This window comes from Vicugna pacos, chromosome 13 (assembly GCF_048564905.1).
Source record: "Vicugna pacos chromosome 13, VicPac4, whole genome shotgun sequence".
Classification (NCBI taxonomy): Eukaryota; Metazoa; Chordata; class Mammalia; order Artiodactyla; family Camelidae; genus Vicugna; species Vicugna pacos.
The window spans coordinates 28,696,830-28,721,788 of record NC_132999.1 but is presented as its reverse complement, the minus strand read 5'-3'; the positions used below and the strand labels follow the sequence as shown (position 1 = coordinate 28,721,788).

At 56.4% G+C, this 24,959-nt stretch overlaps 1 protein-coding gene across 6 annotated transcripts in view; it reads right to left on the bottom strand.

Moving 5' to 3' along the window:
- Positions 1-500: 500 nt before the first annotated feature.
- GLIS1 (GLIS family zinc finger 1) overlaps positions 501-24,959 on the bottom strand; it is a 211,519-nt gene continuing 187,060 nt past the window's right edge. For 3 of the 6 annotated variants that reach the window (XM_072974421.1, XM_072974420.1, XM_072974422.1), the window contains exons 5-11: positions 23,211-23,408; positions 18,353-18,463; positions 14,248-14,380; positions 9,171-9,327; positions 4,221-4,399; positions 3,481-3,648; positions 501-995 (exon numbers count right to left, since the gene is read on the bottom strand). In XM_072974421.1, the coding sequence (XP_072830522.1) occupies positions 838-995; positions 3,481-3,648; positions 4,221-4,399; positions 9,171-9,327; positions 14,248-14,380; positions 18,353-18,463; positions 23,211-23,408 (1,104 nt within the window). In that variant the 3' untranslated portion in view covers positions 501-837. The remainder of the gene's footprint in view (positions 996-3,480; positions 3,649-4,220; positions 4,400-9,170; positions 9,328-14,247; positions 14,381-18,352; positions 18,464-23,210; positions 23,409-24,959) is intronic. The other 3 variants (XM_072974423.1, XM_006200506.4, XM_031684280.2) reach the window with 3 other exon arrangements.

The window sequence follows — 24,959 nt, the reverse complement described above, 5'->3', positions numbered from 1 at the left end:
CCCCTCCCTCCTGGACCACTCAGGGTGGGTGGGGCTCTATGTACAAAGGATGCTCTCTGCAGCCCCGCCCGCCTGCAGGGACCCTGCCTCTGCCCCTTGCCTCCTGGAGGCTGTTCAGGCTCTGTCCTTGGAAGGCCTGCCCTGCCCTCCCCTGGCCTTCCCTGTTTACCCAAAGCCAGTGCCAGAATTGAAGCATGTTTTTCCACCAGCTGAGGAGTCAGTGCAGAGAGCAAAGGTCTGGGTCATACTGGGATTCCAATTTCAGTCCCAGTCTTGGTCGGCTCGCCTGCCAATGGCGATGAGCCTGCCTTTCAGTGAGGTCCTGGGACCGGTGCCGGTGTCTGCTAGCACGTGATGGGGGCCACGTGATGCCCCCATCCCCGCTGAGGGAACCGGAGGACGGAGCTGGTTTCTACACCCTGGCTCTGCTACGCACTCCTCTACCACTCTCCTGCTCTTGGCCTCTAGACTGAATTACAAAGCAGAACCAGGCCCCCAAGTCTCATTTCCAGTTTTTAATGTTTTTCTTGTAAAACCAAAAATATAAAACTGGCAGGGGAATGGAAAACAAGTTCTGTACATTTTATATACACGAGGTCTGTGATTTCAAAACCATTGGGTAGAGAAAAGGAAGACATAGTCAAGGGATGTCACAGGTCATGGATCCTGACGGGCACCTCTGAGCGCCCGGCTGGGGCTCAGATGATCACTCCCGGTGAGCGCTGGACCCGCCGCAGAGCCGGCTGCTCAGGCTGGGTGCCCGGAGGCTGGGGACAGACAGCGGGTGGGCAAGGTAGCATCCGTGGTGGAGGGCGGGCAGGTGTGGGCGGCATTCCTTCAGGTGTCTGTGTAGATGGAGGGGATGTGACTCAGGCAGTGGTCAAAGGCCCCATTGGGGAAGAAGCCACAGTCCTCGGGGCCACTGGACACGACGTCTTCAGATGGCTGCTGCGGCAGCGCTGCGGGGCACGGGGCCTCGGCCAGGGCCTCGTAGCCTGTGGGTGTCGGGGGGACAGGGTCCAGACTGGAAAACTCAGGGGCTGTTTCTTGTCATCTTTCCCCAGCTCCCAGACCCCGCCCTCCCACCTGGGGTCCCGCCCGGGGTCCCTCCTCACAGCGTCCCCTCAGCAGGGCCTGCACCGAGCCCTCTGCTCCTCCAGCTAGGGGAGCTGGTAGGTGGGTGGGCGGGGAAGGGGCTTGGAAGGAGGCTCCCCTAGACCTTGCAGCCCCAAGGCCTAGGGAGGCAGTTGAGGAGACAGGAAGCAGACAGTCCGTCACCCAGTGCTGGACTGTGGGACAGAATGTGGTGGGGAGGGGAGGTCAGGGTGCAGACATCACAGCTTTTGCCCTCAGGAGCTGGTCCCCTCCTGGCAGAAGGACCCCAGCCCACCCCCACCCTTTCAGGTTTCTTTGCCTCAGTAAATGTAAGATATCCAAAGAAGGGCGCCAGCACTCCACTGGGCATTTACCAAAGGCTCATTTAAACTGTATCTCACTTAAGCTTCACAACAATCCTAGGAGGTGGGATTCATTATTCCACTTTACAGCTGAGAAGACAAGCTCAGAGAGGGCAAGACACTTGCCCCAGGTCACAGTAAGTGGGAGAACTGGGATTTGAACCCAGATTCATCTGGCTCTGAGACACCTGATTCTTCCATTTGGACACACTGTCTCTGGGGAGGGGGCCCAAAACCTAGGATGGACCTGGAGAGGTCATTTTATTCAGTCTCAGACCTAAGGGCTGCTGTCATGAATTTGTGTAGCCTGAGAGGTGGGTCTCAATCCTCCTGTCTGTGCAGTGGGATCAGACCAAACTCCTCCTGAGGCCCCACGGCCCCACCTGGTTGGTCTGGATTCAGTCCTGTGAGTCTATTCTCAGCTTGGCAGAGGAGGTGTGGGCAAGGGTGCTGGACGCTGGGCTGCCACTCAGATAGCAGAGGAGAGGGGAGGTCAAAAGAACCTCCTACCCTGGTGTGCAGGCACGGAAGCTGCCTCTCGCCTCTCCTCAGAGCTACTTATTTTGGGCCTTGCTGCCGAACCAAGAAATCCCATCTAGGGCTGGGTGGGGCCAGGAGGACGCGATGGTGAGAACCAGCAGTGCTGGGGACAGTGGCAGGTGCCTACTCGTGCACTGTGTGAGCAGACATGGAACATGCCCACCATCCCCGCACACCTGCGATCAGGCACACATCTGCCTCTGGCGCACGTGTGTGAGACGTGTCCACTCACAGAGTATGTACACTGTACCCAAACATACAGCCACACACCTGCACACAAGCACGCTCATCTGAATTGGCCCAAACATGCTAATACACAACCATGCACACACACGTGTGCACACACAGAGGGGGTCATGGGACGAGGACACACGGGTGCACAGACGGCATGAACACCAGCACAAGCACAATGTGAGCACACATGCAGACGTGAGCACACGTGGCTGGCGAGCTCCTTACTCGCTTACAGGCTCACACTGCCTGGAGCCCACCGTGCTAGTCCTACATGCACGTTCGCACACAGACATGCCCTGCAAACACATGCAGAAAGAAGACACGTGCAGACCCGGGAGTGTGTGTGTGAACAGGAGCACACAGGCCCACACAGATGACCACAGGTTTGTGTGTGCTGGCTGCGGCCTCATTGCTTGTCCCCGGTTCTTATCCCTCCCCCCAGCTGCACACATCCAGAGCTGCCCAAGGGGCCTCTGGGGCAGGGTCTGAGGCTCCCTGTTGTCTGGTACCCCACCATCCTGCCTGGGCCTTGTAGCTTCAGCTAGATCTGGGCCCTGAGGTGTAGGGTGGGCTTGACTTGGGGAATTCTTTAATTAATTAATAATTTGCTTTTTATTGAAGTAATAAACCATAATGGCTTGGGGAATTCTGGTACCACCCATCTGGTGCCTCTGCTCTGACCAGACCTGGCCCTGTGGCCTGAGCCTGATTTCACTCGGGCTGTGCACAGGCCTCCCCTCTCACTGGACTTCTCCACCTCATCCGGGGGCATTACCCGCGGAAGGCCCAGGGCCCTGAAGGGTTCACAGATGCAGCCTAAGGAACAAGCACAACCTCTAGACTCTGTCCCTTCCTAGCAGTGTGGCCTCTGTGGGCCTCGGTTTCCTCATCTGTTAAATGGGGATCAGTATTTGTCTCATTCCCCACTGTATCCCCAGGGTCTACAACTGGGCCTGGCACACAGTAGTTGCTCAATAAGTATTTAAAGAGAAACATCAGCTAGACTGGGAGCTCCTAGTCTGGTTCTCCTCTGTGAGTGTGGAAGGAACACCGACGCTGGGGTCAGGCGCGCTGCAAATCCTAACTCTGCGGGGTCCTGGGACCTCCTTGAGCCTTTAGCCCCTCCTCTGTAAAGTGGGGACGACGACCCTACCTCATTAGACTGTCTTAAGGCTGCAGAACAGTATGTACAAAGCACATATTGGCCTTGGTGGGCACTCAGGGAGAGAAGGCATGCAGGTGGGCTTACCTGCGGCAGGTAAAGGGGCACTGAGGCTGTGGTAGCCATTGGGCCGCAGGGGGTTGAAACCATGGGCCTCCCCGGCTAGTCCATCCCCGCAGGCTGCCTGCTCGGCCGATCGGTAGCAGTCACCATAGGGGAAGCAGTTCTGGATGGAGTGGAAGCTGCCCTGGTAGCCTGCAGAGGGAGGCGGCAAGAGCTGCATTCAGAGCGGGAACGTGCCGGGGGCAGGGAGGGGACCGTCCTGGCTGTGCCGCTCAGTTCCCTCCACTGGGCCATTGGCATGGTGGGGTGCATGAGAGAAGAGAGCCCCAGGGTGGAGAAGGTGCTGGGAGCCTAGTCCCCTTTCCCAGCTGTGCCCTGTCCCGGAGGAGGTTGGGCGAGGTGGTCTCACGTGGTCGACAGTGCTTGGAGGGAAGGGACCGTGGGCCCTCAACTCTCCTCCGCTCAAGATACCCCATCACTCACTGTTCCTCCAAGCGGCAGGCCATTCCCACCCTAGCCCCGCCCGACGCTGTTCCCTTTGACGCCTTGTGATGGGACAAACCCTTCCTCACCCCTCAGGACTAATCTCCTCCAGGAAGTGCCCCCCACTAGGCATGTTAGGTCACCCGTCTCTCAGCTTTTCCCAGCGTCCACCATCATTCCAAGTGGAGATCAGGAGAGCAGGGCAGGGTCCCCTTCCTCTCGGGAAGCCTGAGTAGGGGTCAGCAGGTGTATGTAGAGAGGGCCCCTTGGCGAGAGCTTACCTTGTGGGCTGGGCAGCGACTGGGGTGGAGGGCTCTGGAAGGGCGGGTAGGGCGGCTTGCTGGGGAGGGTGGGGAAGGCCTGGCCCCCAGGAGAATGGCTCTGGGAGGAAGGTGGCAGCGGCGGTGGCCCAAGCCCCTTCAGTGGGCTGACCATGGGCGGGAGGAGGCCTGGTCCCAACCTGGAGAGAGCAGGGACGGCCATCAGCAGGAGGGGCCAGAGGTGTGACTGCCACTGGTTGTTCCCCTCCAGCAATGGAGAGCTCACTAGCTGACCTGTTCTAACGTACAACAACGCAGTTAGAAGACAAAGCTTTTATTTCTGATTAAGTTCAAACAGTAATTAAAATTTTAAATCCTATAAGCTTTAGAGTCCAGAGGAACCCAGTAAAGAAAAACTTCTATCCCATATTTAGGCCTGATAGTCAGCAAGGACCACTGGTTATAAGCACGACCTTTGGAGTCAACAGAACTGTGTTTAAACCCCTGTCTGCTCTCACCGGCCATGTCACTTTGAGCAAAACGCTAAGGTCTCCAAGCCTTGGTTTCCTCACAGGGTTGCTGTGTTCTCCACGTGGCAACGCCACTGCAACTCTTCCCAGGCCCAAATGCCAGCCACCCCCGCTGGGTCCGTGCACCCTAAGCGTGTGTGCCGCCCCCACCACCTGCAGGACGAGCCCAGGAACGGCCCCACTGAAAGCCGGGGGAGCCCCCTAGGAGGAGAACACCCCACAGCACTAACCGCCACCGTTCACTCACGGAGCCTCTGTCTTGCCCCAGGCCCCATGAGAGACGTTCACAGATCAGAGACGTTGCCCCGGTTAGTCCCAGCCATACTGCACTGACCTCATGGGCTACGGTGAGAGCAAAATTAAGTAAAGCAATGTGGACAAAGCACCCAATATGATGTCAGATGCATTCTTAGCTACTAAGAGAATCATCATCATCATTATCAAGAAGGGAAGGAAAACTAGCAGTTAGGTCTGATGTCCAAGTTGGCCTTTATTCCCCTGCACAGTGTGCTTTTAGGGACCTTCTGTCTCCATCTCTTGCCATCTCTCCTCCACTTGCACACATCCTGTGATGGGGGACTCACCCCCTCCCTTCATACAAGCCTGAAGGGGCACAGCCTGGAGCCCGTGCTCCCTGGAAGCTCATGTTCTGAAACGAGCCTGCAGCACTACGAGCTGTGCAGTCACCCTGGACCAGGCTGAGCTGGAGTGGGCCATCTAACCAGACTGCACGTCACTGGACACCAAGTTCCTTCCTCATGACGCCTTCCTGAGCCTCTGAGGTCTATTCACAGAAACCAAAATAACCCTGAGGTCAGGGAGACATGGGGGCTTTTGGGATGGGGATGAAGGCTCACGCCTGTGACGCATTTATGTGTACTGCAGAGAGAGGGAGAGTGAGGGCTCAGAGTCTTTCTTTTCTTATTTGTACCAATGGATATGTTGGACCATCCATGTTAGGATACCCTACAAACTCAACGTCACAGTACCGGTGGCCTTTTCAGGCTGGGCTTACTACCCTCACCACCCCTCTAAGACACGAGGAGGTGTTCAAGACACAACAGCGCCTCTCTCTGAGGGAAGCAGGACTGTCTCAAAATGGGGGAAGGAGACTTGGGGAGAGGTTGGAGGGCTTCACGTCTGTAGCTCTGCAGGGTCCCCATCTGGTCCCTCTAACCTGGGCGTCCTGTTGTCAGTGCCCCTGTGATGACACCGCACTGTCATCAGTCCTACGTCTGGGACCCCCGCCACTGTGAGTGCGCTGAAGACAGCAGGAGGGGCTCTCTGAGCCAGGTCCTTGGTCCTGCCAGCATCTACAACACACTGGAGGTACACGCCAGCCTCCTTAAGTTAATGAACTGAATCCCATCAAGGGTCCACGAATTATCATTATCATCACCGTTAATATTTTTAGACCTGTCTCACTGGGCCATCAAGTGGGTCTACAACTGTGCTCTATAAACTGTGGAGGGCTGTGCACAAGCCATGTGTCCTCATAACCCGTTCTCCTGGCTGAGGCTGGGCCCAGGCATGGCCAGAGGGTGGGCCCTCCTCCTCCGAGCCTGCTGCATGGTCCCTGCCGGTCTTATGGCCACCCCATCCTGGCACCCACACCCCAGCTCTTTCCTGACTTCCTATCCGTCCCTCCCCTGGGAGCCCCTGCAGGGCAGGGCCCGGCCCCACCCTCTCAGTCACTCCATGCTCAGCACCGGGCCTGGCACACCGCAGACAGCTGATAAATACTAACAAACGGGTTTCTGAATCACTCAGCTACAAAACCCAGAGATTAACAGCACTGCAGACTTAAGGAGAACCAGATCTGATGGGGAAAAAACATGCATTTTCAAAGTTTGTTTTTCCTGTCTCTAACCTGCCATAAATTCACATTTGCCACCTTCACAGCCAGTGAAATTAAACAGAACACGACTCTCCACAGCAGACGTGAAGGCTGAGGTTCTGCTGCTCTACCTGACGCTTTAAAAGGAGAAAAGCTCATCTGGAGCTCCTCTTCTGAGTCATGCAAATGATCCCTAAATCAAATATTTTTGCTTCAATTGGAACCTATAAAAATTAATATAAAACCTCACTGGCCTGGCAGACTAGGGCTTCATACCTTGTACGGGGCCAGGGAGAAAAAAACCACCCTTTTGGGAGTCTTCTCTGAGCCAGGGTAAATAAATTTGGTCATGAAGTCAGGCCCTCTTAGCATATTTTTGAGTGAATCAGATAATCCTGTCAAGCTATTTAACGTCCCAGCAAACCACCGGGGAGCTGCGAGTGGCCTTCCCTGTTGACTTTGGCAGGAAGGGGAGGCTGAAGGCCTCCCCCCTCCCTTCTTTGCCTCTTCTCAGCGGCTGAGAAAAGAAACCCATTCAAGCTGGGCCTGGGCCTGGTGTCAGGCATGAGAGCCCTTCTCGGGAATCCCAGGGGAGCCTGGGCGCCTGGCTGGTGGGGACGGCTCACGCCCTCGCTCCTGCAGGCGCGGGTGGCCGGCGGGGCCGGGGGTCCCGTCTTGGTCTTGTCATCACTCTGCTTCTCGCGGCAGGAATTCTTGACGGGCACTTATGCAGGCGGCAGGCAGGTGATGAATGAGGCGGAGCAGAGTGCACAGGCCCGCGTGGGGAAAGGCCTCTGTGGTTTATTTTTCTTTGGTCGGAGATGTTTTTGGGCTGGCTGGTGGGTGAGCAGGTGGCCTGAGGCGGTGGGTGCATGGGTGTGGGGGGCAGGGGGCTAGGTATACGGGACCTGTACCAGGTGACACGTACAATGTCAGGCACATGTAGCTGATCCTCACCCCTTCCTAGAGGAGGGTATTTTCATGCCCGTTTAACAGCGAAGGAAACTGAGGCCCGGGGAAGGGCTGGTTTTCCGGGTCCCACTTTGCACCTCATCAGGTGTCCTCTCTGTAGCTCTCGCTCCACTCATGACCAGTCTTCCCTGCTCCAGGAACACCCAGGGCACACCCTGCACACCCAGGGCCCGTCCAGCTTATTCATGTCACTAACGCCTTCTGGGCGATCCTCATCCCTCCCCTCCAGCACTGGCTCAGGCTGCCAGCCACCCACCCCGGATCCTGCAGTCCAGCCCCACGCTGCAGGCTGTGTATTCTCAACCCTAAACCTGACCTGCTCACCCTTCAGAATCCTGTCACAGGTCCTGTGATCTGGCCCTGGTGACCTCTCTCCTGAGCTTGTCACCCCACACGAAGGTTCAGGTTTCCCAGAGCACACCAAGCTCTCACCATGCCTGCCTACACTCTGGCTGCTCCTTCCACTCAATCTCTCCAATCAGCCAACTCCTACTTAACCTTGGAGGCCTGGCTTAACACCACCTCCAAGAAGCCTTCCTTGACAGTGTCCCCCAGCGCACTGGGTTCTTCTCTGAGCTTCTACAGCCCCTTCCTTGAGGTGCTTCCTTCCCTGAGGGCACTTGCCCTGTGGTCAATCCCTGCAGGTCTGTCACAGTGAGCTTCATTCACCAGGGCTGAGGTCATCAGTGGTCCCAGCACTGGGCCCAGGGCCCTGCCCACATCAAGGACTCAATAACTGGACATCAAATGAATGGATGAGTGAGTAGCAGGAGGAGCCCAGTCAGGAGTCCTGGACAACAAATTTGGTGATGAACTCAGACTGGCAGCCCCAGGCACAGGCAGGCCAAGGCCAATGCTACTGCCTTGAGGAGGAAGGGCAGGGGGAGAGGGAAGGCGCTGGGGCCAGGCCTTGGGGGACAAGTTTGATCAAGTCCTGTTGACAGAAAGCAAAAGTGGCAGGGAGGGCAGGCGGTGGGGCTGTGAGGCCTCCCTCTGCCCATTTGCAAGGGAAACAGACTTCCGAAGCATTAGGGCCCAGCAATTAGCACATTCGCCCTTTCCAGCCAATTAAGTGGCCACAAGGGGAACCACATGGAATGCAGGAGGAGGCCCCCCTCCCTGCAGTGATCCTGCAGCAAGGGCTCCTGGACAGCCCCAGCAGGCCGGGCAATGGTCACAGCCACAGTAGCCAGAAGTGGGGGCGAGGCCCCGGTGGGCATCTCTGGAGTGGGCAGTGGGCAGCCTGCTCACCAAATACATGGTGCAAACCAAAGAGCAGTCAGAGAGAGGCTCCCAAGGAGGCCTGGGTGTGGCAGTCCAGAATGCAGGGTCAGGTGAGGATAAAGCATCTTCCCAGGGCCGCCCAGACAGGGGAGGAGAGGGCGCAGGAGGCAAGGCATCAAGAAGCCCAGGTGCTAATATCATCCACATGGTAGGGTCACTATGAGGCACTGATGAAACTGTGCTCAGCGAGTGTTTGGTACACAGCACAGTACACTGTCAGTGCCGCATAATGTTGGCTATTTTTATTATCAGTAACGACCATTCAGTGTGTGGGGCACCTGCCCTCACCTGCCGCCCATGCAGGTGCCCACCTGCTGTCCTGGAGGAGGACTGGCTTGCTGTACGTACCCATCCCTGGTGCTCTCAGCCGTGGGTAGAGGGGACAGATGGTGGTGGGAACTGGTGGTGGCATCCAGTGGGTGGTGCCTGGAAGGGACATCGTGCAGAGGAGGCAGGATGCCTGACGCCAGCCCATTATGGGGGGTGATGGAGCCAGGATACACGCCTGCAGGGAAGCAAAGAAATATCACTGGGCTTCGGCCACTCGCTAGACATGGCTGTGGACACCCCAGGAGCTGTGTGCCTGTTTATGGAGAGAGAAAGACAAGAAGGGAAACCAGTGAGGCGGTATTCATAGCTTAGGAGTCCTAAAGGGGGAGACGATGGCCCCACTTTGCTCTGTTCATGCCGTGGCTGCTGGGCTGTGTTCAGGGCCAAGGTCTATGCAGAGAGCAGAGGTGGGCTGACGAGGGGCGTCAGAGGCCTGCAGTGATCAGGCTGTGTGTGTGTGTGTGTTTACTGAGGCGAGGGTTGAATGCAGCAGGAGGCCTCAAATCCCTATTCTGGGAAAGAAGGGGCTCGCTCTGCATAGCTCCAGGAGGAGACAGAGACCTTGGGGTGAAGAGAAGCTTGAGAGAAGCAGACTCTAGCTCAGGGCTCAGAGCCGCTGCTGGGTAACAGGCTACCTTTGAGGAAATGAGCTGCCTATCCCCAGAGACATGCAAGCAGAGCCTGGATGCCCGCTGTGAGGGGTTCCAAAGAAAGGATGACTGTGCGAGCTGGCCTGGGAGACTCAGAAGGGATGCCACGGATGATTGTGTAGGCTGTACACTGCACAAGGGTCCTGACTGAGGAGAGGAGTTACCATGCTCTAGTCTTAGATTCTAAACCTCGAGAAGACACCTACAGGGTGACATCACCTTTTATCACCTTTTACTCCCAAGGGTCTTACCCTTGTTAAGAAAACAGGTGGACTAATGAGTCCAATGGGGACACTAGGTCAGTCAGATGTTGCTCCAGGGGCCCAATGGCTGGTCTGAGAGAAGTTACTGAGGTCAGTGCTTCCTTCACCAAGGAACCCCAATTAGAGGCGAGAAAGAACTCCTACTCTGGGACTGGAGCCTGCGAGGGTCACAGCATGGGTGGCAAATTTTTGATGTTCTTTATTTTATGGGGAAAAAATGAAGCCAATTTTGTATCCCCTCTTTAATCTGGCTATGTTGATTAGAATTTTAATAGAAACTCACATCATTTTCCCAGAAATCAACTCAAGTTGATGCCCTGGGAGGACTCTGTGGACCCCAGAGCTGCACCCAGAGCTGCACTGATGCACTGCCCATTCTGACTGGTCAGCTGCTGTGTTCTGAGTATCACCATAGTTATTATGAACCCAGACCCAATGCTCTTATCACCTCATAAGGACCATCTGAGAATACACCACGCTCTTTTCCTGGATGTGGTAAAGGAAGAACTTTTACCTTCTCAGGTGGTTGGGTTTCCAAGGCTAGCTCATCCCAGGCTGGCCCTTCTGGCCCAGGCTGCAATTCAGGGAGCTACTACCAGGAATTGAGCAGGGATGGGGCAGGGATTGCAAGCTCAATGCCATAGGTGGCACAACTGGGAGCAAAATAAGTGAAATGGCAGGGGTTGCAATAGGGAGCAGTGGGGACTGTGGCACTACACAGTTTGTAGACCAAACAGTTTGCAACCCCTGGCCTAGAATTAGAGCGACAAACATCCTGTGGATGGGTTACATTAGGTGAAATTCTACTCTTACAATAACTGTTAATAATAGCTAATTAAGAATACACTATATGCCAAGCTCTTTTCCCACACTATCTAGTTTAAGCACCTCAACAACCGTCAACAGAGGGGATAAAATGATCCCATTTTAAGATGAAGAAACTAAGTCTTAAGAACTTCAATGATTCATCAAAAATCACGCAATGGGCAGCTATCAGGCCTTCCAAGTAACACCAGTGATACCAAGAGAAAGTCCACTTACAGCCAGGCCCAGGAAATGGCCAGGGGCTGCAGCTCAGGCTGTGGCCTGGGTGTCCGGCTCTGTCCAGGCTTCACTGCGGGCTGGCTGTGAGACCCAGGCTCTGAATGGGCTCTTGAGAGCCCTCTGCCTCCTGCCCTAGTCCTTCCCCTTCCCTGTCTCGGGGACCTCTGCTCACATCATCCATCTGCTGCCTCCCTCAGCCACACATCCCTCCTGGCATGGGCAGGGAGGCACGGGAGGGGACTTCTGTGGCGGGAGCCCGGCTCAGCACTGCTCGTGGTTTGCTCTGCTCACCACTCTCCATAGCACCTCCTCACCTGCCATCTTGAACCAATTTGGGGGCCTGACAGCTAGGAAGGCCTAGAATCCTGGTAAATCCTGCTCCCTCTCCCTCAGCCGTGCTGGCCTCGTGCTTTTCACGTCCTCACTGCTGCCCAACATGTCACCTGGGTCAGCTGAAGGAGGCCTGCCAGATAAGCTCCTGAAGAGAGCTGGTCTTTCCCGGAGAGAGGCCAGCTGGCGGGAGCCGCCTACAGTCAGATGATGAAGTTCGATGTCCTCACCCCTCTGTTCTGGACTCTTCTGTCCACACTCGTCGAATCTGTCCCATTTTCTCCTGCCTTTGCCCTGCCCTGGTCCAGGTCCCTGTGTGTACAGCCCCCTAAGGATGAACACGTGGTGGGCGACTCGGTGTGCGAACCAGGCACGTTGAACACGTGAACAGTTGGTGGGCAGAAACAAGGGAACCACTGCCTCGTGAGGAGCAGTGGGAGCGGGGCCGCCCTGGGGCCTGCCTGGCCTCTCCCCAGGATGCACTACTTCGGGCTGTAAATCAGCGTCATCAATCATCAGCCGTGAGCGCTTAACCTCTGGCCCTAACATCTGTTCCCAACCATGCCTCAGGCATCTGCGGTGGGGTCTGCAGAACCTGGCAGCTGAATCCCAGGGGGACCCAGGACTCCTGGGTTTGCCTGGCGGGTCCTTCTTCTCCTCGCTGTGCTGGAAGCAGCTGGAGGACAGGGACCAGCACAGAGCCTGGCACACAGCAGGTGCGCAGTATGGCGAGGTGTGGCACTGGCGGTTTGGTTAAGGACACAGCCTACAGCCAAACAGCTGGGGTTCAGACCTGCCTCTGCCATTTACTGGTTGTGGAGCCTCAGCAAAAAGTCACTTAAGTGCTCAAGGTCTCCATTTCCTCATCTGGAAAAGAGCACACTCACATGCACTTTATGAGGCTGACGAGAGGATTATGCCAGTTCACACGTACACGTGTAGTCCCTAGAACGGCTCCTGGTCAGTGAATGTTGGCTGTTGTGTTACTATGAGACAGATGAGTAAATAGTGACTCTTCTCTTTCACCATGAGCAACAATGATATGATAAAATTCCTCATCACACCAGGTTTATACAAGTGATCACAATCACATCTGTTGTCACAGCAGGTCTGGGATGGGGGAGAAACTGAGGCTCAAGGCAGGGGAGACACCACTCACTCACTGTCAGAGCAGGCCTGGGCAGGCCTGGTATCGCCTGCCCCTCCTGCCCGTGACACTGCCTCAGTGACTTCATTCCTCATCTGTAGCCCGGGCTCACTGGGGATTGAATGAGATGATGTTTGTCAAGTGACTGGCCCAAGCCGGTGTTCAAGAGATGGTTACTACTGGACCTGGCCCCTCTCCCTGGGACAAGCCCTGGGCTGGTATCTGGGAGATCAGGCTCCCAACCTGGATCTGTTGCTGACTTTTCAGATGGTCTTGGGTCAGTCCTTTTCCTGCCCAGACCTGAGTCTTCCAAGGATAAGAATGATGTGGCTGCAGGACCTCTGCCCCAGGGCAGCCTTTGCTCATCAGTCAAAGCCTTTCTTCCTGCTGAGCCTCAGAATCCTTCTCAACACAAGAGCTCCAGACACAAGAGCTGGGACTTGAGATGCAAACCTCATTCCTAGGCTGAGTCTCCCTAGGGTCCCTTCTCATTCTACTATTTCAGCAACTCTGATCCTGTGAGAGGCAGCCCATGGCAGAGGGGCCCCCTAGCTGGAGAGAGGTGGGTGTGGTCCCTCCTCCATGGGCCCATCCTGCTGGGATGTCCTCGCCCTTGTGAATTTGTTTGAGCACAGGCCCTAGAGAAAGGCAAGACACCTTCTCTTCCTGAGGCGGTTTGGTTAAGTGTTTTGACACAGTTTTAAATCTGCTACAGTCTTAAATCTGCTGCAGCTTTAACGTTGAGGGGAAAGAATTTTTTAAAAAACTAGAAAATAAAAGATGTTTAAAATGGTTGGAGTAATTCAAGAAATCCCGGAGGGTGGGAAGAACTTTCTGCTCTGATACTGTGGTTTCTTTGGTGGATAGGGTAGGGGCAGAACACAAGTATTGTCAGCTGGAATCCACAGGACACACTACCCTTTTCTGGGCTGGACTCCCAAGCAGCCAGGAATCCCTGCTGAGGCCTGAGACCTGCTCCGTGGCCCGTGTCTGCTGGGAGGGACAGGCAGGCTGCCTCAGCTGGACCAAAGGCTCTGAGCATCCAGATGGATGGGCTACAGGGTCCCAGGAGTTTGGGAGCAGGTGGGGGGCCCCATCTTACGATGAGCTGGAAACAATTATGGCCAAGTTGCCCACCTTCTTGGAGTCTCAGTTTTCTCCACTGAAGCAAGGAGTCATGGTGGGGAGTACATGGGACTTTAAGTTAAGTTCCAGACTTGAACCCTGACATAGGTCATAGTGTAGGAGCTGTCTTAGTGAAGGGGAGGAGAGGGGAGGGGAGGCCGGCAAGGTGTGTACAGTGGCTTGGAGACAAGAGGGAACATGGGGTTTTCAGAGAACTGCATCCAATGTGCCAAGGTTGGGGCAGGAGGCCTGGGAGGAGAGCTTAGGCCCTGCGACGAGGTCTGGGAGACCAGGCTGAGAGGAGCTGGGGCTTCATTTCATGGCAATGGGGAGCCACAGAAGAGTGTGGAGGAATGTACACCTGGTCAGATGAGCTGCAGAGGCAATAAAGCCCCAAGTGGGGGGGGGGTTACTTCCAGGAAGTGGTGCCCACATGGTCCCCGGTGCCCACAGAGCATGGCTGTCCTCCCACAGGGCTGGGTACAAGAAGGCACCCTTCTGGGCTGGGCGCCTGGCCCTGTCCCCCGCGTGCATACCTGGGAGCAGCTCCTGGCCCAGGGCACGGCCACCCTTCCCATCACTGGCAGCCAGCTGTGTGGACGCATGGAGCTGCTGCAGGGCCAGACACTCGGTCAGGACGTCGGCCTCGGCGTCGGGGCCCGTGTGCAGCTGGGGAGCGAGCAGAGGGAGAGAGGGTATTAGCACAAGACCACCTGTCCACGGGTGACCCCCACCTGAAGGGACGGGGCAAGAAGGACAGTGGCCCCAGGGCACGACCTCTCGCCTCTCTGCACCTCAATTTCCTCATCTGTAAAATGGAGCTAACTGGGTACATGGCTGAGCAGCAGATGTGAGATTGAACAGGCTGGGATTTTAATAGGGAGAGTGTGGCTACGAGAGACAGGGAGAGCTGTCAGACCGAGGGAAGGAGGTGGGGTACGAGTTTGATGGAAGCTTCCCAGACTGAGAGTCTAGGGACCAAGGAGTCTCCAGCGAGCCAAAGTCCACTGGGAGTCGGGGGAGGGGGGTTCCCGAGTCTCCCAGGAAGGGGTCTTGCCTCACATCCCTGCCAGGCCTGCTGCTGGGTCACTGGCTGGGAGTGCCCACAGGAGGCACGGCCCCAGCACAGATGCTGAGGGGGCAGCACAGTGCAGCAGCTGGGGCCTCCCATTGGCTGGAGGTCTGTGAGCAACATTCTCGGGGCTACCATGGGGTGACTGACGCCGTGGGAGTAAGATACAGCAAGCCCGCCATGAGTGTCTTTCCTTCCTCCCTTCCCACCAACATCTTACTTCCTTCCTTGCACAAGGTGCAGCAGAAATAGTCCAGGGCTGGGGACAGAAGACCTGGGTTCAAATCCCACTCCACTTCTTCTTACTTCCTGTGTGACACTGGACAAAGGACCTCTCTGGCCCTCCCTTCACCTGCCTGTAATGAGCAACACTAACCAGCTCTCACACCAGACTGCTATTGAGGAGTGATAAGAGGAGGGGCATGGATGCTTGATGAAGGTGCTGTGTCAAGGGCTGGCTCACTCCTCTGGCCGAGTCCCCTAAAGTCACATGACAGCGGGCTTGCTGGGTCAATACTTGGCCTTGAGGTTGTTGGCTAAAACCAAGCTGGGGCTGGCAAGTCTTTGGTCAATCACCCTCAACTGTTTCTAAGGACAGACTTGAGTGCGACACCTCAGAACATCTTCACATCTCCAGATGGGGCCAGACTGGCATAGGGAGGGGCTGATCGGACCCCTCGGGCACTGTGGGGATCATGCACCTGGATGGGAAGGGCCCCTTCTCCCAGGGAAATCCCAAAGCCTGACTATCAGAGTACTAAAGATTGACTTATCCAAACCTTCATTTTATCCGGGACAAAACTGACCCAGAGAAGGCAAGAGCCTTGTCCCATATCACACAGCAGCTGGGAGTCAGCCCCGAGGGTTTTTCCACCCTCCCAGGCTATCAGAGCCAACACCCCGGCTTGGGGAAGGCCTGCCCAGCCTCCCGATGGGCTCTCGGCTCCCTGACCCAGCAGCTGTTTTCCATGTAAATTAAGTTTCTGGCAAAAGAGGGCCAAGGCATGTTCTTGCAGACCGCAATGTCGATCGGATTAGGAGCAGCAGGAGAGGAGAATTAAGGAAGAAAAGCATTTCTAATTCTCTCTGAAACGCAGCAGGGCTGCCAAGGAGCTGTCATAATACAAGGGTCGCTTTACCCAGAAAGATACATCATCCCCGATGGCTCTTAATGGATGCTCATTGTTGGGAAGTTTGCAGATCTGCGGCCCCAGGTCCCTGGGGCTCGGTGCGAGCCAAGCAAGGGGCCTGGGAAAACCAGGGCAGGATTCTGGTCCTTGGGCACCAATCTGCTTGGGACAGAAGGCTCCCTGGCGTGGAGCCTGGGCCATTCCCTGTCACTGCCCAGGCCCCTCAACCTGAGAGCAGTGGAGGGAGCTCAGGCCCTGGAAGAAGATGGGTCAGGATAGGACTCTGGCTCTATGTCACTCCCACCCTTTGTTAACTCTACGAGCCTCAGTTTCCACATCTCTAAAATGGGGTGAAAACTGCCCCATTCCCCATTCCTAGGGTTACAGTGAGGACTAGATGAGACACAGTCTGTGAAGCACTTCCTTCTCAGGGTGAACAGGGATGTGGTGTGTTCCCTGGTGAGCTTACAGCACGCCCTCTGATCATGTTCCCTCTCTGCTCCACTGCCTCCAGCGGCTCCCACTGCCACCAGCGGCTCCCACTGCCTACACGATAAAGACCAGAGTCTCGAGCTAGGCTGTCCCCTCCCCACTATCTTTCGCACTGAGACCTGTCTGCCTCTCGCTCCCCATCTCTGCATATCCTCACCCCCTGGACCACAGCAGTCTGCTTTCCCCAGCCTCTAGGCCTTTGTCTGCTTCATTCCCGCTGTGTCCACACTTCTTAGAATAGTGCTTGGAAAACAGTAGGTGCTCCACAAATCTTGCTGAACAAATTAATGAGCTTTTCCTCTCTGTCCTCCTCTGTCATACTGATGTCCCCAGATGGGCCCCTGGTGTTTCTCTTCCTCCTCCAACCTCCCTGACTCAGGCACCCCTGCTCCCATGGCCCCAGTGGCCCTCGGGAGATGTGGGTTAAACCCAACAGGTAGGTTCTGCCCTCAGTTGCAGTCCCATCCCTCCTGCTGTGCTGGGTCCCTCAGCGGCTCACACCCCCCTGTCTAAGACAGTATCTGCTGCTTCCCCTGCAAAACTGCTTCTTTTTTAGATTCTCTGTCCTGCTGAAGAGGACCACCATCCATCCTGACCCCCAAAGTCTGACACTAGTGTTCCTTCTGCCAGTACCCCTACCCAGCCAAGCAGTCATTAAACCCAGTCCCTCTCCCGCCACCTACCCCAAGTGGGGGCCCCACTATCTCTCCTGCTCCCAAGCAGTGGCCCCTCTGCCTTGAATTTTCTTCCAACCACCTCAATTCATTCACCACACAGCCCCTAGAGCTATCATTCCGGGTAACACGTCCCTCCTCTGTTTACAACCCCTTGATGATGGCACCCCCTGACGTCAGAACAGCCCAGACTCAACAGGGGTTCAGCTGTCCTGTCACCCCGCCCTCCACTCTGTGCCTCGCTGCTCAGCCCCGAGACAGGCAGAGTGTCCACTGGTCCTCACACAGTGTTTCAAGCTTCAGTCACTTTCTGGGGCACTGTCTTCACCTGCCCAACACTTACTCCTTCTGCAAGACTTAAGGACAACACGCACCCACTTCCAATCTACACTTTTACTTTGCGCCGAGGACTGTTCTAATCCCTTGACATGCATTTACTCATTTAATCCTCATGACAACAACCCTTTAAAGCAAGTCCTCTATTGCCCCACCTCACAGAGGAACATGAACAAAGGAGTCAAGACATGTGCCCAAGGCCATGGGGCTCGCCGCGGTGGGCCTGCAGTGCCCCCACCGCCCAGCCGCATGTCATTTTTCCCACCACCTTCTCATTCCCGTCCTGGCAGGCTGAGCGCCTTCCCTCTGCCCAGACTATTCTCTGCATATTTCTACTGCAGTCTTTGCCATATCGTACCCAATTATCCGAACAGTAGCTTCGCCTCTTCTACCTTAAATGCGCTCAGAATACTTCTCTGAGCCTACAGCTGGGCAAGATCATCTCACGCAAAGCCTGTTTCATAATGAAGTGTTGGCTAGCTCACGTAATGTACTTTATACCGTAGTGCAGGTGAGGGACAGGACAGCTGTCTGGGAACAGAATGGCTGTTAGTGTATCAGTTGTTCACCCTTGGGGATGTTTTGTGGTCGTGCAGCTGACTCTGCCCCTACCCAGCATCACCAGGGAGGGCCTACTGCACATCGAGAGCCTGGAAAATGATCAACATTAAAAATTCAAAGTATGGATTTTGCTGAATTTGTTTTGCTTTCACACCATTGTAAAGCTGAACCATCATAAGTCGAACCACCCACTGGGGACCATCTTGACACTCAGGTGCTGGTGGGAGGCAGATGCAGGAGGAGAGACAGTGGCATCCTCAGGTGTGGAAGGCTGAATGCACGCAAGAGGTGTGGCTTGTACCTGTCTTGATGTTGGATGGGAGGCCGGGGGGCCAGGGGGCGTCTGCCGAGATGGGGCTGGAACAGAGCCTCTTACCTTCTTACGCACCTGCTGCTCTTTGGCTGAATGGGCCTTCACGTGCTTGCGGAGGGAGCTGGGGTCTGTGTAGCGCTTGGAGCAGCCAGGGATCTGGCAGGCGTAAGGCTTCTGTAACGTCAGAGGGCAGAGGTGGGGTGAGCGAGGGGCCACCTGCCAGGCCCAAGCTCCCACTGTGTGGCCTGCAGTGTGGAGAACGGCTGGACGAAGGCCGGCTGCAGGCTCCTGCCCTGTCTCCCTTCCCGTCCCTGACCAGGAGGGGTCTGACCCAGCCGGGCCTGCCCACGGATGAGGGGAAGGTGCCTGGTAGTGAAGGAGGGGGTTTGTGTCTCTATTCTATCCTCATGCTGGGACCTCAGATAAATCACAGCCCCCCACCCCTGCCAGTCTCACTTTTCTCCTCTGCAAAGTGGGGCCAACTGAGTTTGAAGGATTCTCCCAGCTGTGACACTGGCCCTAAGAAAAGTACACCCTTTGTGGCCCCCAGCTGCAGAGAAGCAACAAATGGATCAAGAGTAAAGTGAGGTGGCTGCCTTGGAGAGGAGGAGGGGCAGAGGGGAAGAGAGGGAGACAGCATGGGGTGAGGGGGGCACAAACATGGGGACGAGCTGGAGTAGGGCAGGGACCCAGGCTGGGAGCAACTGACCAAATCTTGCAGTGGGTCCAAAGTCCCCAGACTGGTCCCCAGGCCACAAGAATCTCAGGTCCTCAAGTTGACAATCACGGGAGGCCAGAGGGGAACTGGATGTCAGACACAGCCCCAGGGAGGCTGGGCGTCTGTGCTTTTTGTGTCTTTCCCCTCGGGACCCCCAGTCACTTACCTAGAACATATCCTTGCCCACCGCCTCCCCTGGTTCCTGCCCGGGCCACACCCTGCTCTCTGTACTTCCAATCTCCCCTCACACTCATAGCCAGAGGGCCTTTTCCCCAGGCCTGGCCATGCTCGTACCTTCTAAGATACAGACTCCCTGGTGCCCTCAGATACAGAGAGTCTCTGGGTGCTGAAGGCCCTTTGTGACTTGGGCCCTGCCCGAGTCCTCAGCCCTCCTCCTGCCCCTGCGCCACCCGCCCAGCCCTCATCACCTCCTCTCCAACTGCTCCTCGGGTCTTCCCTCTGGCAGCGCTGTCCGCCTGCGCTGCTGGGTCTGTTGAGTGGTGAGTTTTTCTCAGGGGAGGGTCCCTCTGATTCATCTCAGGTCCCAGGGACTGGCCCAGGTCAGGGGCTCTGTGGCTCTAACTGAATTCTGAGCACCCCGTAGATGCCTCCACAAGACCTGGCTTGGGGACTCCAGCTGCTACTGGGGCTTGAAACCCCTGAGGCTCCCTTTTGGAATACATCTAGTGGTTCTGATTTCTCAGGGCCCTCTGGCCTCCAGCGACTGCAGGGGATGTGGCAGAGGGATGTTTGGAGGTGACGCCTGTGTCCCTGTCAGATATGCCCACTAGAACTGATCCCAAACCTCAAGGTGAGTCAGCCCTGCTGGACCTCGTAGAGGGCAGATGGGAAGAAAAAAGAGATGGCCATACCTTGGTGCTGCCTCGGAGAGCTGTCAGGTTAAAGAAACGGAGGAGAGCAAAAAGAGAGACAGAGCAGTGAGAGGCTGGCCTTGCTGAAAGGGAAGTGTGGGTGGGAGGGGGGAAGGCAGGCCTCAGACCTGCCCCCACACAACCACACGGAGACACAGACACACACACACACATAGGACCCCTCTCTCATGCACCTGACCCCCACCAACACACACACACACTTCTTCTCTCTCATGGGCCCTGCCCTGCCCTGTCCCAGTCCCTGTCCCTTGGGGACGCTGATACAAATCCGCATGCTTTTGTCAAAAAGCAAACAAACAGAATTCCATGTGTGCAGGCGCACTTGCCTGGAAAGAGGGCATAAAGCTCATCTCTGTGTTTGTTTTTCCAGGGCCTGACGTGTGCAGAACATTCCCCCGGCCAGGCTCCCCCATGAGCCCTCAGGAAACCCTGTGGCTGTCCCAAGCAGCAGCCAAGCCTCAGGCCTAGAGTCACTGCACCAGCTCCAAAGCCTCGTTAATAGCCGGACACTCATGGCCGTGCTGTGAGGATGGAGTGCCTCACAGAGCCCTCCAGGTCCGTGCTCAAGAACAGCTCTTCACCTCCAAGCCCTCCTGACGTTCAGGCACTGTGCTCAGCACCTGCCACGCATGATCTGCTTTCAGTCTCACGCTCGTCTGGTGAGAAGCATCCCCACTTTGCAGATGAGGAAATTGAGGCTGATGCTTTGCCCAAGATCTCACAGTGAGGAAGAGTGTATTTGCCACTCTGTGAGGGTTCCCCCAGTCTTCTGCAGCCCTGAACCTTCCAGTGAAGTGGGCAACGGAGAGATTATCACCTCCCACCATCCCTATAAGGAAGCTGAGGCCAGGGCAGTCTGTGGCTGTCAGGACTCGAACCCCACATGGAGAGCGTGGGACACGACAGGATCTGGTCAGCATTTGGTCAGTGGTCACAGGCCAGGAAAGGAGGGACTCGAGTTTGCTGTGAAGACCCTGTGTTGGGCCCCCACCCCGTCCATCGCTTCAGCTGATGCCCCCTTTCCTCTCTTGCGAGGTAAGTGTCTGAGGAAACTGAGGCCCAGAGAGGGCTGGGTGGTGCTCCTTGGACCTCGGGACCAGGTGAAGGGCTGGGCTGGAACCCAGGCTGGTTCTCTCCAGTCTGTCCCACCACTTTCGTGCCCATGGAGAGAATCCCACGTTCTCTGGTGCCAGAGGGGAGCTGAGGACACGACTGGGTCCCCTCTGCAAAACAAGGCCCAGCCTGTATGGCGCTGACCCGGTGGGCCTGAGCTCTGGGTGCTGGGAAAGCAGCCTAGCCATGCGGGGCCGCCTGTGGTGTTTCCGTGGGGCTGGTGCGAGCCAGGCCTGGTCTTGGCGGCTGCACCTCCCAGGCTTCACCCGGACCTTCTGAGGAGATGCAGGCCTGAGATAACCCTATGGGCTCATTCTGGGCCTGACCTGACCCAGCCCTCAGAGTTCTGTTCACACACCAAGTGGGGGCCAGAGGCCTGTTGCTCTGGGGCTGGGTCCAGGAAATGCAATAAAAAGCAAGGAAGGGGGTAAGTCAGAGTAGGTGACCCCGAGATGCCTGGTGGGACATCCCCCAAGGCCTCGGGGAGGGTGCGGAGAGGCCTGGTGCTGTCGTGGCTGCCTAGTGGCCTCTGGGAGATGTAACCAGGGTGCTGGGGCACAAATCGTCCCCCCCCAGCACCAGGACCCGGTGCCAAGGGCCCCGAGGGCTAGGCACATGAGGAGGTAAGAAGTCAGGGGGATTTGTTAGCATGCCTCCTCATTTCATGTGCCCGACCCCGTGGCAGTGAAGCCTGAGAAGGAAGGGATGGGGACAGGCGGCAGGCTCAGGGTGGGGGCAGGGCTCTTCCCTCCTACTCTGTCCCCTCAGCTCTTCACTTCCCTAGGTGGCTGACACACCTGCAAGGGCACTGGATTTGGACTCGGACTCGCGCAGACTGGGTTTCTGTCCCAGCCCCACCACTTCCCGGCTGTGTGACAGTAAATGACTTCATCTCTCTGAGTCTGTTTCTGTGTTTGCCCAACAGGGATAGGCTCCCACCTTGTGGTTTGTCACCAGGATTAAACTGGGGGAAGGTGTGTATGATATTAGGGGAGAGTGGAGATGTGTAGAACCTTCTGCCCAGGGCCTGGCCTGGCCCCAAAACATGAATTCCCTGTTATTTCTGCTGTCCCCCTCCCTCATCTTTTTTGGGTGTTGGTTTTCGCATCTATGAAACCCCAGAGGGCCTCCAGCTCTGACCTCTGTTGTTTTGTGGCCCTCCTGTTTCCTCATCTGTATGTCTGTGTACTAGACAGACTGGACTGGACAGAAACTCAGGTCTTTCAGCATGCCCGCCGCAGAGTTCCCCAAACATTAGCACAAAGAGCAGAGACACAGGCTGGGGGCCCACATGAGGATCTGGCTACAGACGAATCTCCTGTTGCACATGCAGGTTGGGGTCCTCCCAGGCTGAGTGCATCTCCTCACATAGGCGCTGTGACACTTGTGTGAGGCCCAGCTCTGAGTCAGCTCTGCCGGGTTTTCCAGCTGAGTGGGCGGTGAACCTCCCAGGACCCTGCTTTCCTCACCTGTCAAATGGGCTAGTGAGCCCCTGACTGGCAGGGTCAGTATGAGATTGTGGGAGACGATGTTGTAGGAAGCGCTCTGTTAATTGCTGAGGTCTGCATGCACAAGAGAGGACCCTTGTACTGACACTGTGACAGAGTTGTGGGTTATCACACTGTCTGACACAAACAAGGGAAAGAAGGTGGACACATAGGTATCTGGGGCCCAGGTCACACTATTCCAGAGGCCAGAAGTCGGGCCCTGCTCACCTCAACTGCTCACCCACCGTCACCTTTCTCCACGGAGTGGGTGGGTGGAATGAGCAGGGAGGACCTGCTCTGGGGTGACTGACAGGCCCGGGGAGAGGATGCACGATGGCGAGCCCACCCTCTCAGTGGGGTTGTGCCAGGGCCAGCATCCCTGGGCTAAAACAGTAGTTTTCAACTAGGGGAGAGTTTAATACCTCCTCCCCAGGATTCCTGGCCATGTCGAAAGACCTTTCTGGTTGTCATAACTGGCAAGTGGGACATGGCTCCTATCTAGTGGCTAGAGGCCAGGGATACTACTAGACATCCTATAATGACAGTACTTTCCTCTCCCCACAATCATCCTGTCCAAAATGTCAACAGGGCTTGAGGATGAAGTCAGGGTTTCTGTGCGGGGCCGGCTGCCACCCTGCATTAGACAGGTGGGGGTAGTGTGCACGTCCTCCACCCCCCACCCTCACCTCAGCCTCCGCCCTGGGCCCTACCGTGTCCAGGTGGGTGCGCTGGTGCTTGGCGCGGTCGCTGGAATTGCTGAAGGCCTTCTGACAGCCTGGGTGCTGACACAGGTACGGCTTCTCGCCCGTGTGGCTCCGCAGGTGGATCTTGAGGTTCTCCAGTCGCGAGAAGGCCTTGCTGCAGCCTTCAAACTGCAGGAGAGGCCGGTGAGGGGTGCTCTGCAGCCCCTGGAAGGCCCACCACACAGCCTGGAAGTGGGCCCCAGCATCCTCTGCCCCCTCCCCCCAGGTCCTGCCCAAGGCCTCCAGGTGTCCCCAGTTCAGCTCCCCATGAAGTGCTCAGGACCCAGACTCCATCTGGGAAGGCCTGATGTGTCCAGAACAAATGCACTCTTGACTTAGCAATCGCCCCTAGGGCTGAAAAAAAAAGTGGTCTTTTCATCTCTGGATCTGGATAGATCTGCCCCCCAGTGGCATCTGAAAACGACATGCTGCCCTAACGGCAGCACAGCTCTGAGTGCACAAGATGCAGGGACACATCCAGTGCAGACAGCCCTGGACTTGGAGCCCAAGACCTGGATCTGAGTTAGGCTCTGTCCCAGTGACGTTTGTGCAGTGCCCTTGACTTCTCTGTGCCTTATATCCTTGCCTAGAAACTTGAGACTGTGTGGTCACCACTCAGGGCTGATATGAAGGCCCCCAAGGCATAGGACACTGACTGTCAAAGGGCTCTGCCCACCTGGAATACAAGTATTGATGCTGACTGCTGTCAGAGCAATGACCACATTTGTAAACTCAGTGTCTTTGATTTATCATTTGGCTGTTTATCTGCACAGTGGGCATGTGGAGGGTACAGCGTAGACATGTGACTGATGCCCCTGATCCTGGCAGCCTCTGACCAGCTCTGCCCTCTCTCCCCAGAATCCTCTAAGTTCAAACTCCCCCCTCCCTTCTCTACACAGCTACCTGAGGAGGCGCTGATGTAGGAATGGGACCGCACTGTTCCCGCCTAAAGCCCTGCGGGCCTGGCTTTCAAACACCCAGCCCTCCACACCTTCCAGCCCCTCTTGACTCCCCACCAGAGATCTGCAACAGCAAGGGTCTGCAAGGCAGTTTCAAGCCTTTGTTCACACAAGGCACTCAGCAAGGAATGTCCTACCTCGTACAGTCCACTCAATCCCCCTTCAGCCTCTAGAGCCCAGCCTGAATGCTGGCAGGCAGAGCATTCCCTGGTCCCAGTGTGACTGGCTACTCCTTCCTGTTTCTCCCCTCTGTCTGGCCACCATTCCCACGGTGCTCGTCACGGGCGGGAGGAGGAACTGACACCGGCCCCACCTGCTCCGTCCGTCCTGGCGTGCTGCTGCGTGTTTCACCACACAACAACCATGAAATGCGTGGCCTCACTGTCCCCACCTCAGAGACAGACGCTTCCTGGGGTGACCACAGGGCTGGAACAGGATGCAGACCACATCTAGCACCAAAGCCCGGGTGACTGCCATGCCCGCTGCCTTCCAGGGCAGGTGAGCAGGCGGAGGTGACCCTTGAGGAAGAAGAGATCAGAGGAGACCGGGCTCCCTCTCCTGAGCCATGGGTTCCATCCCCCAGGCCAGGGCAGACGTGATGACCCAGAGACAATGCCGGTCGGGGGCAGGCTCCCTCTGCACCTCTCCCTTAAAGGCCTGGCCACAACTGCGGGCTGTGCTCTGCTGGGACTGGTCCAAGGCAAGCTGCCCACAGCTGGATTTTAGAAACTGTTCCGCTTCCTATTTCCAGATGTTG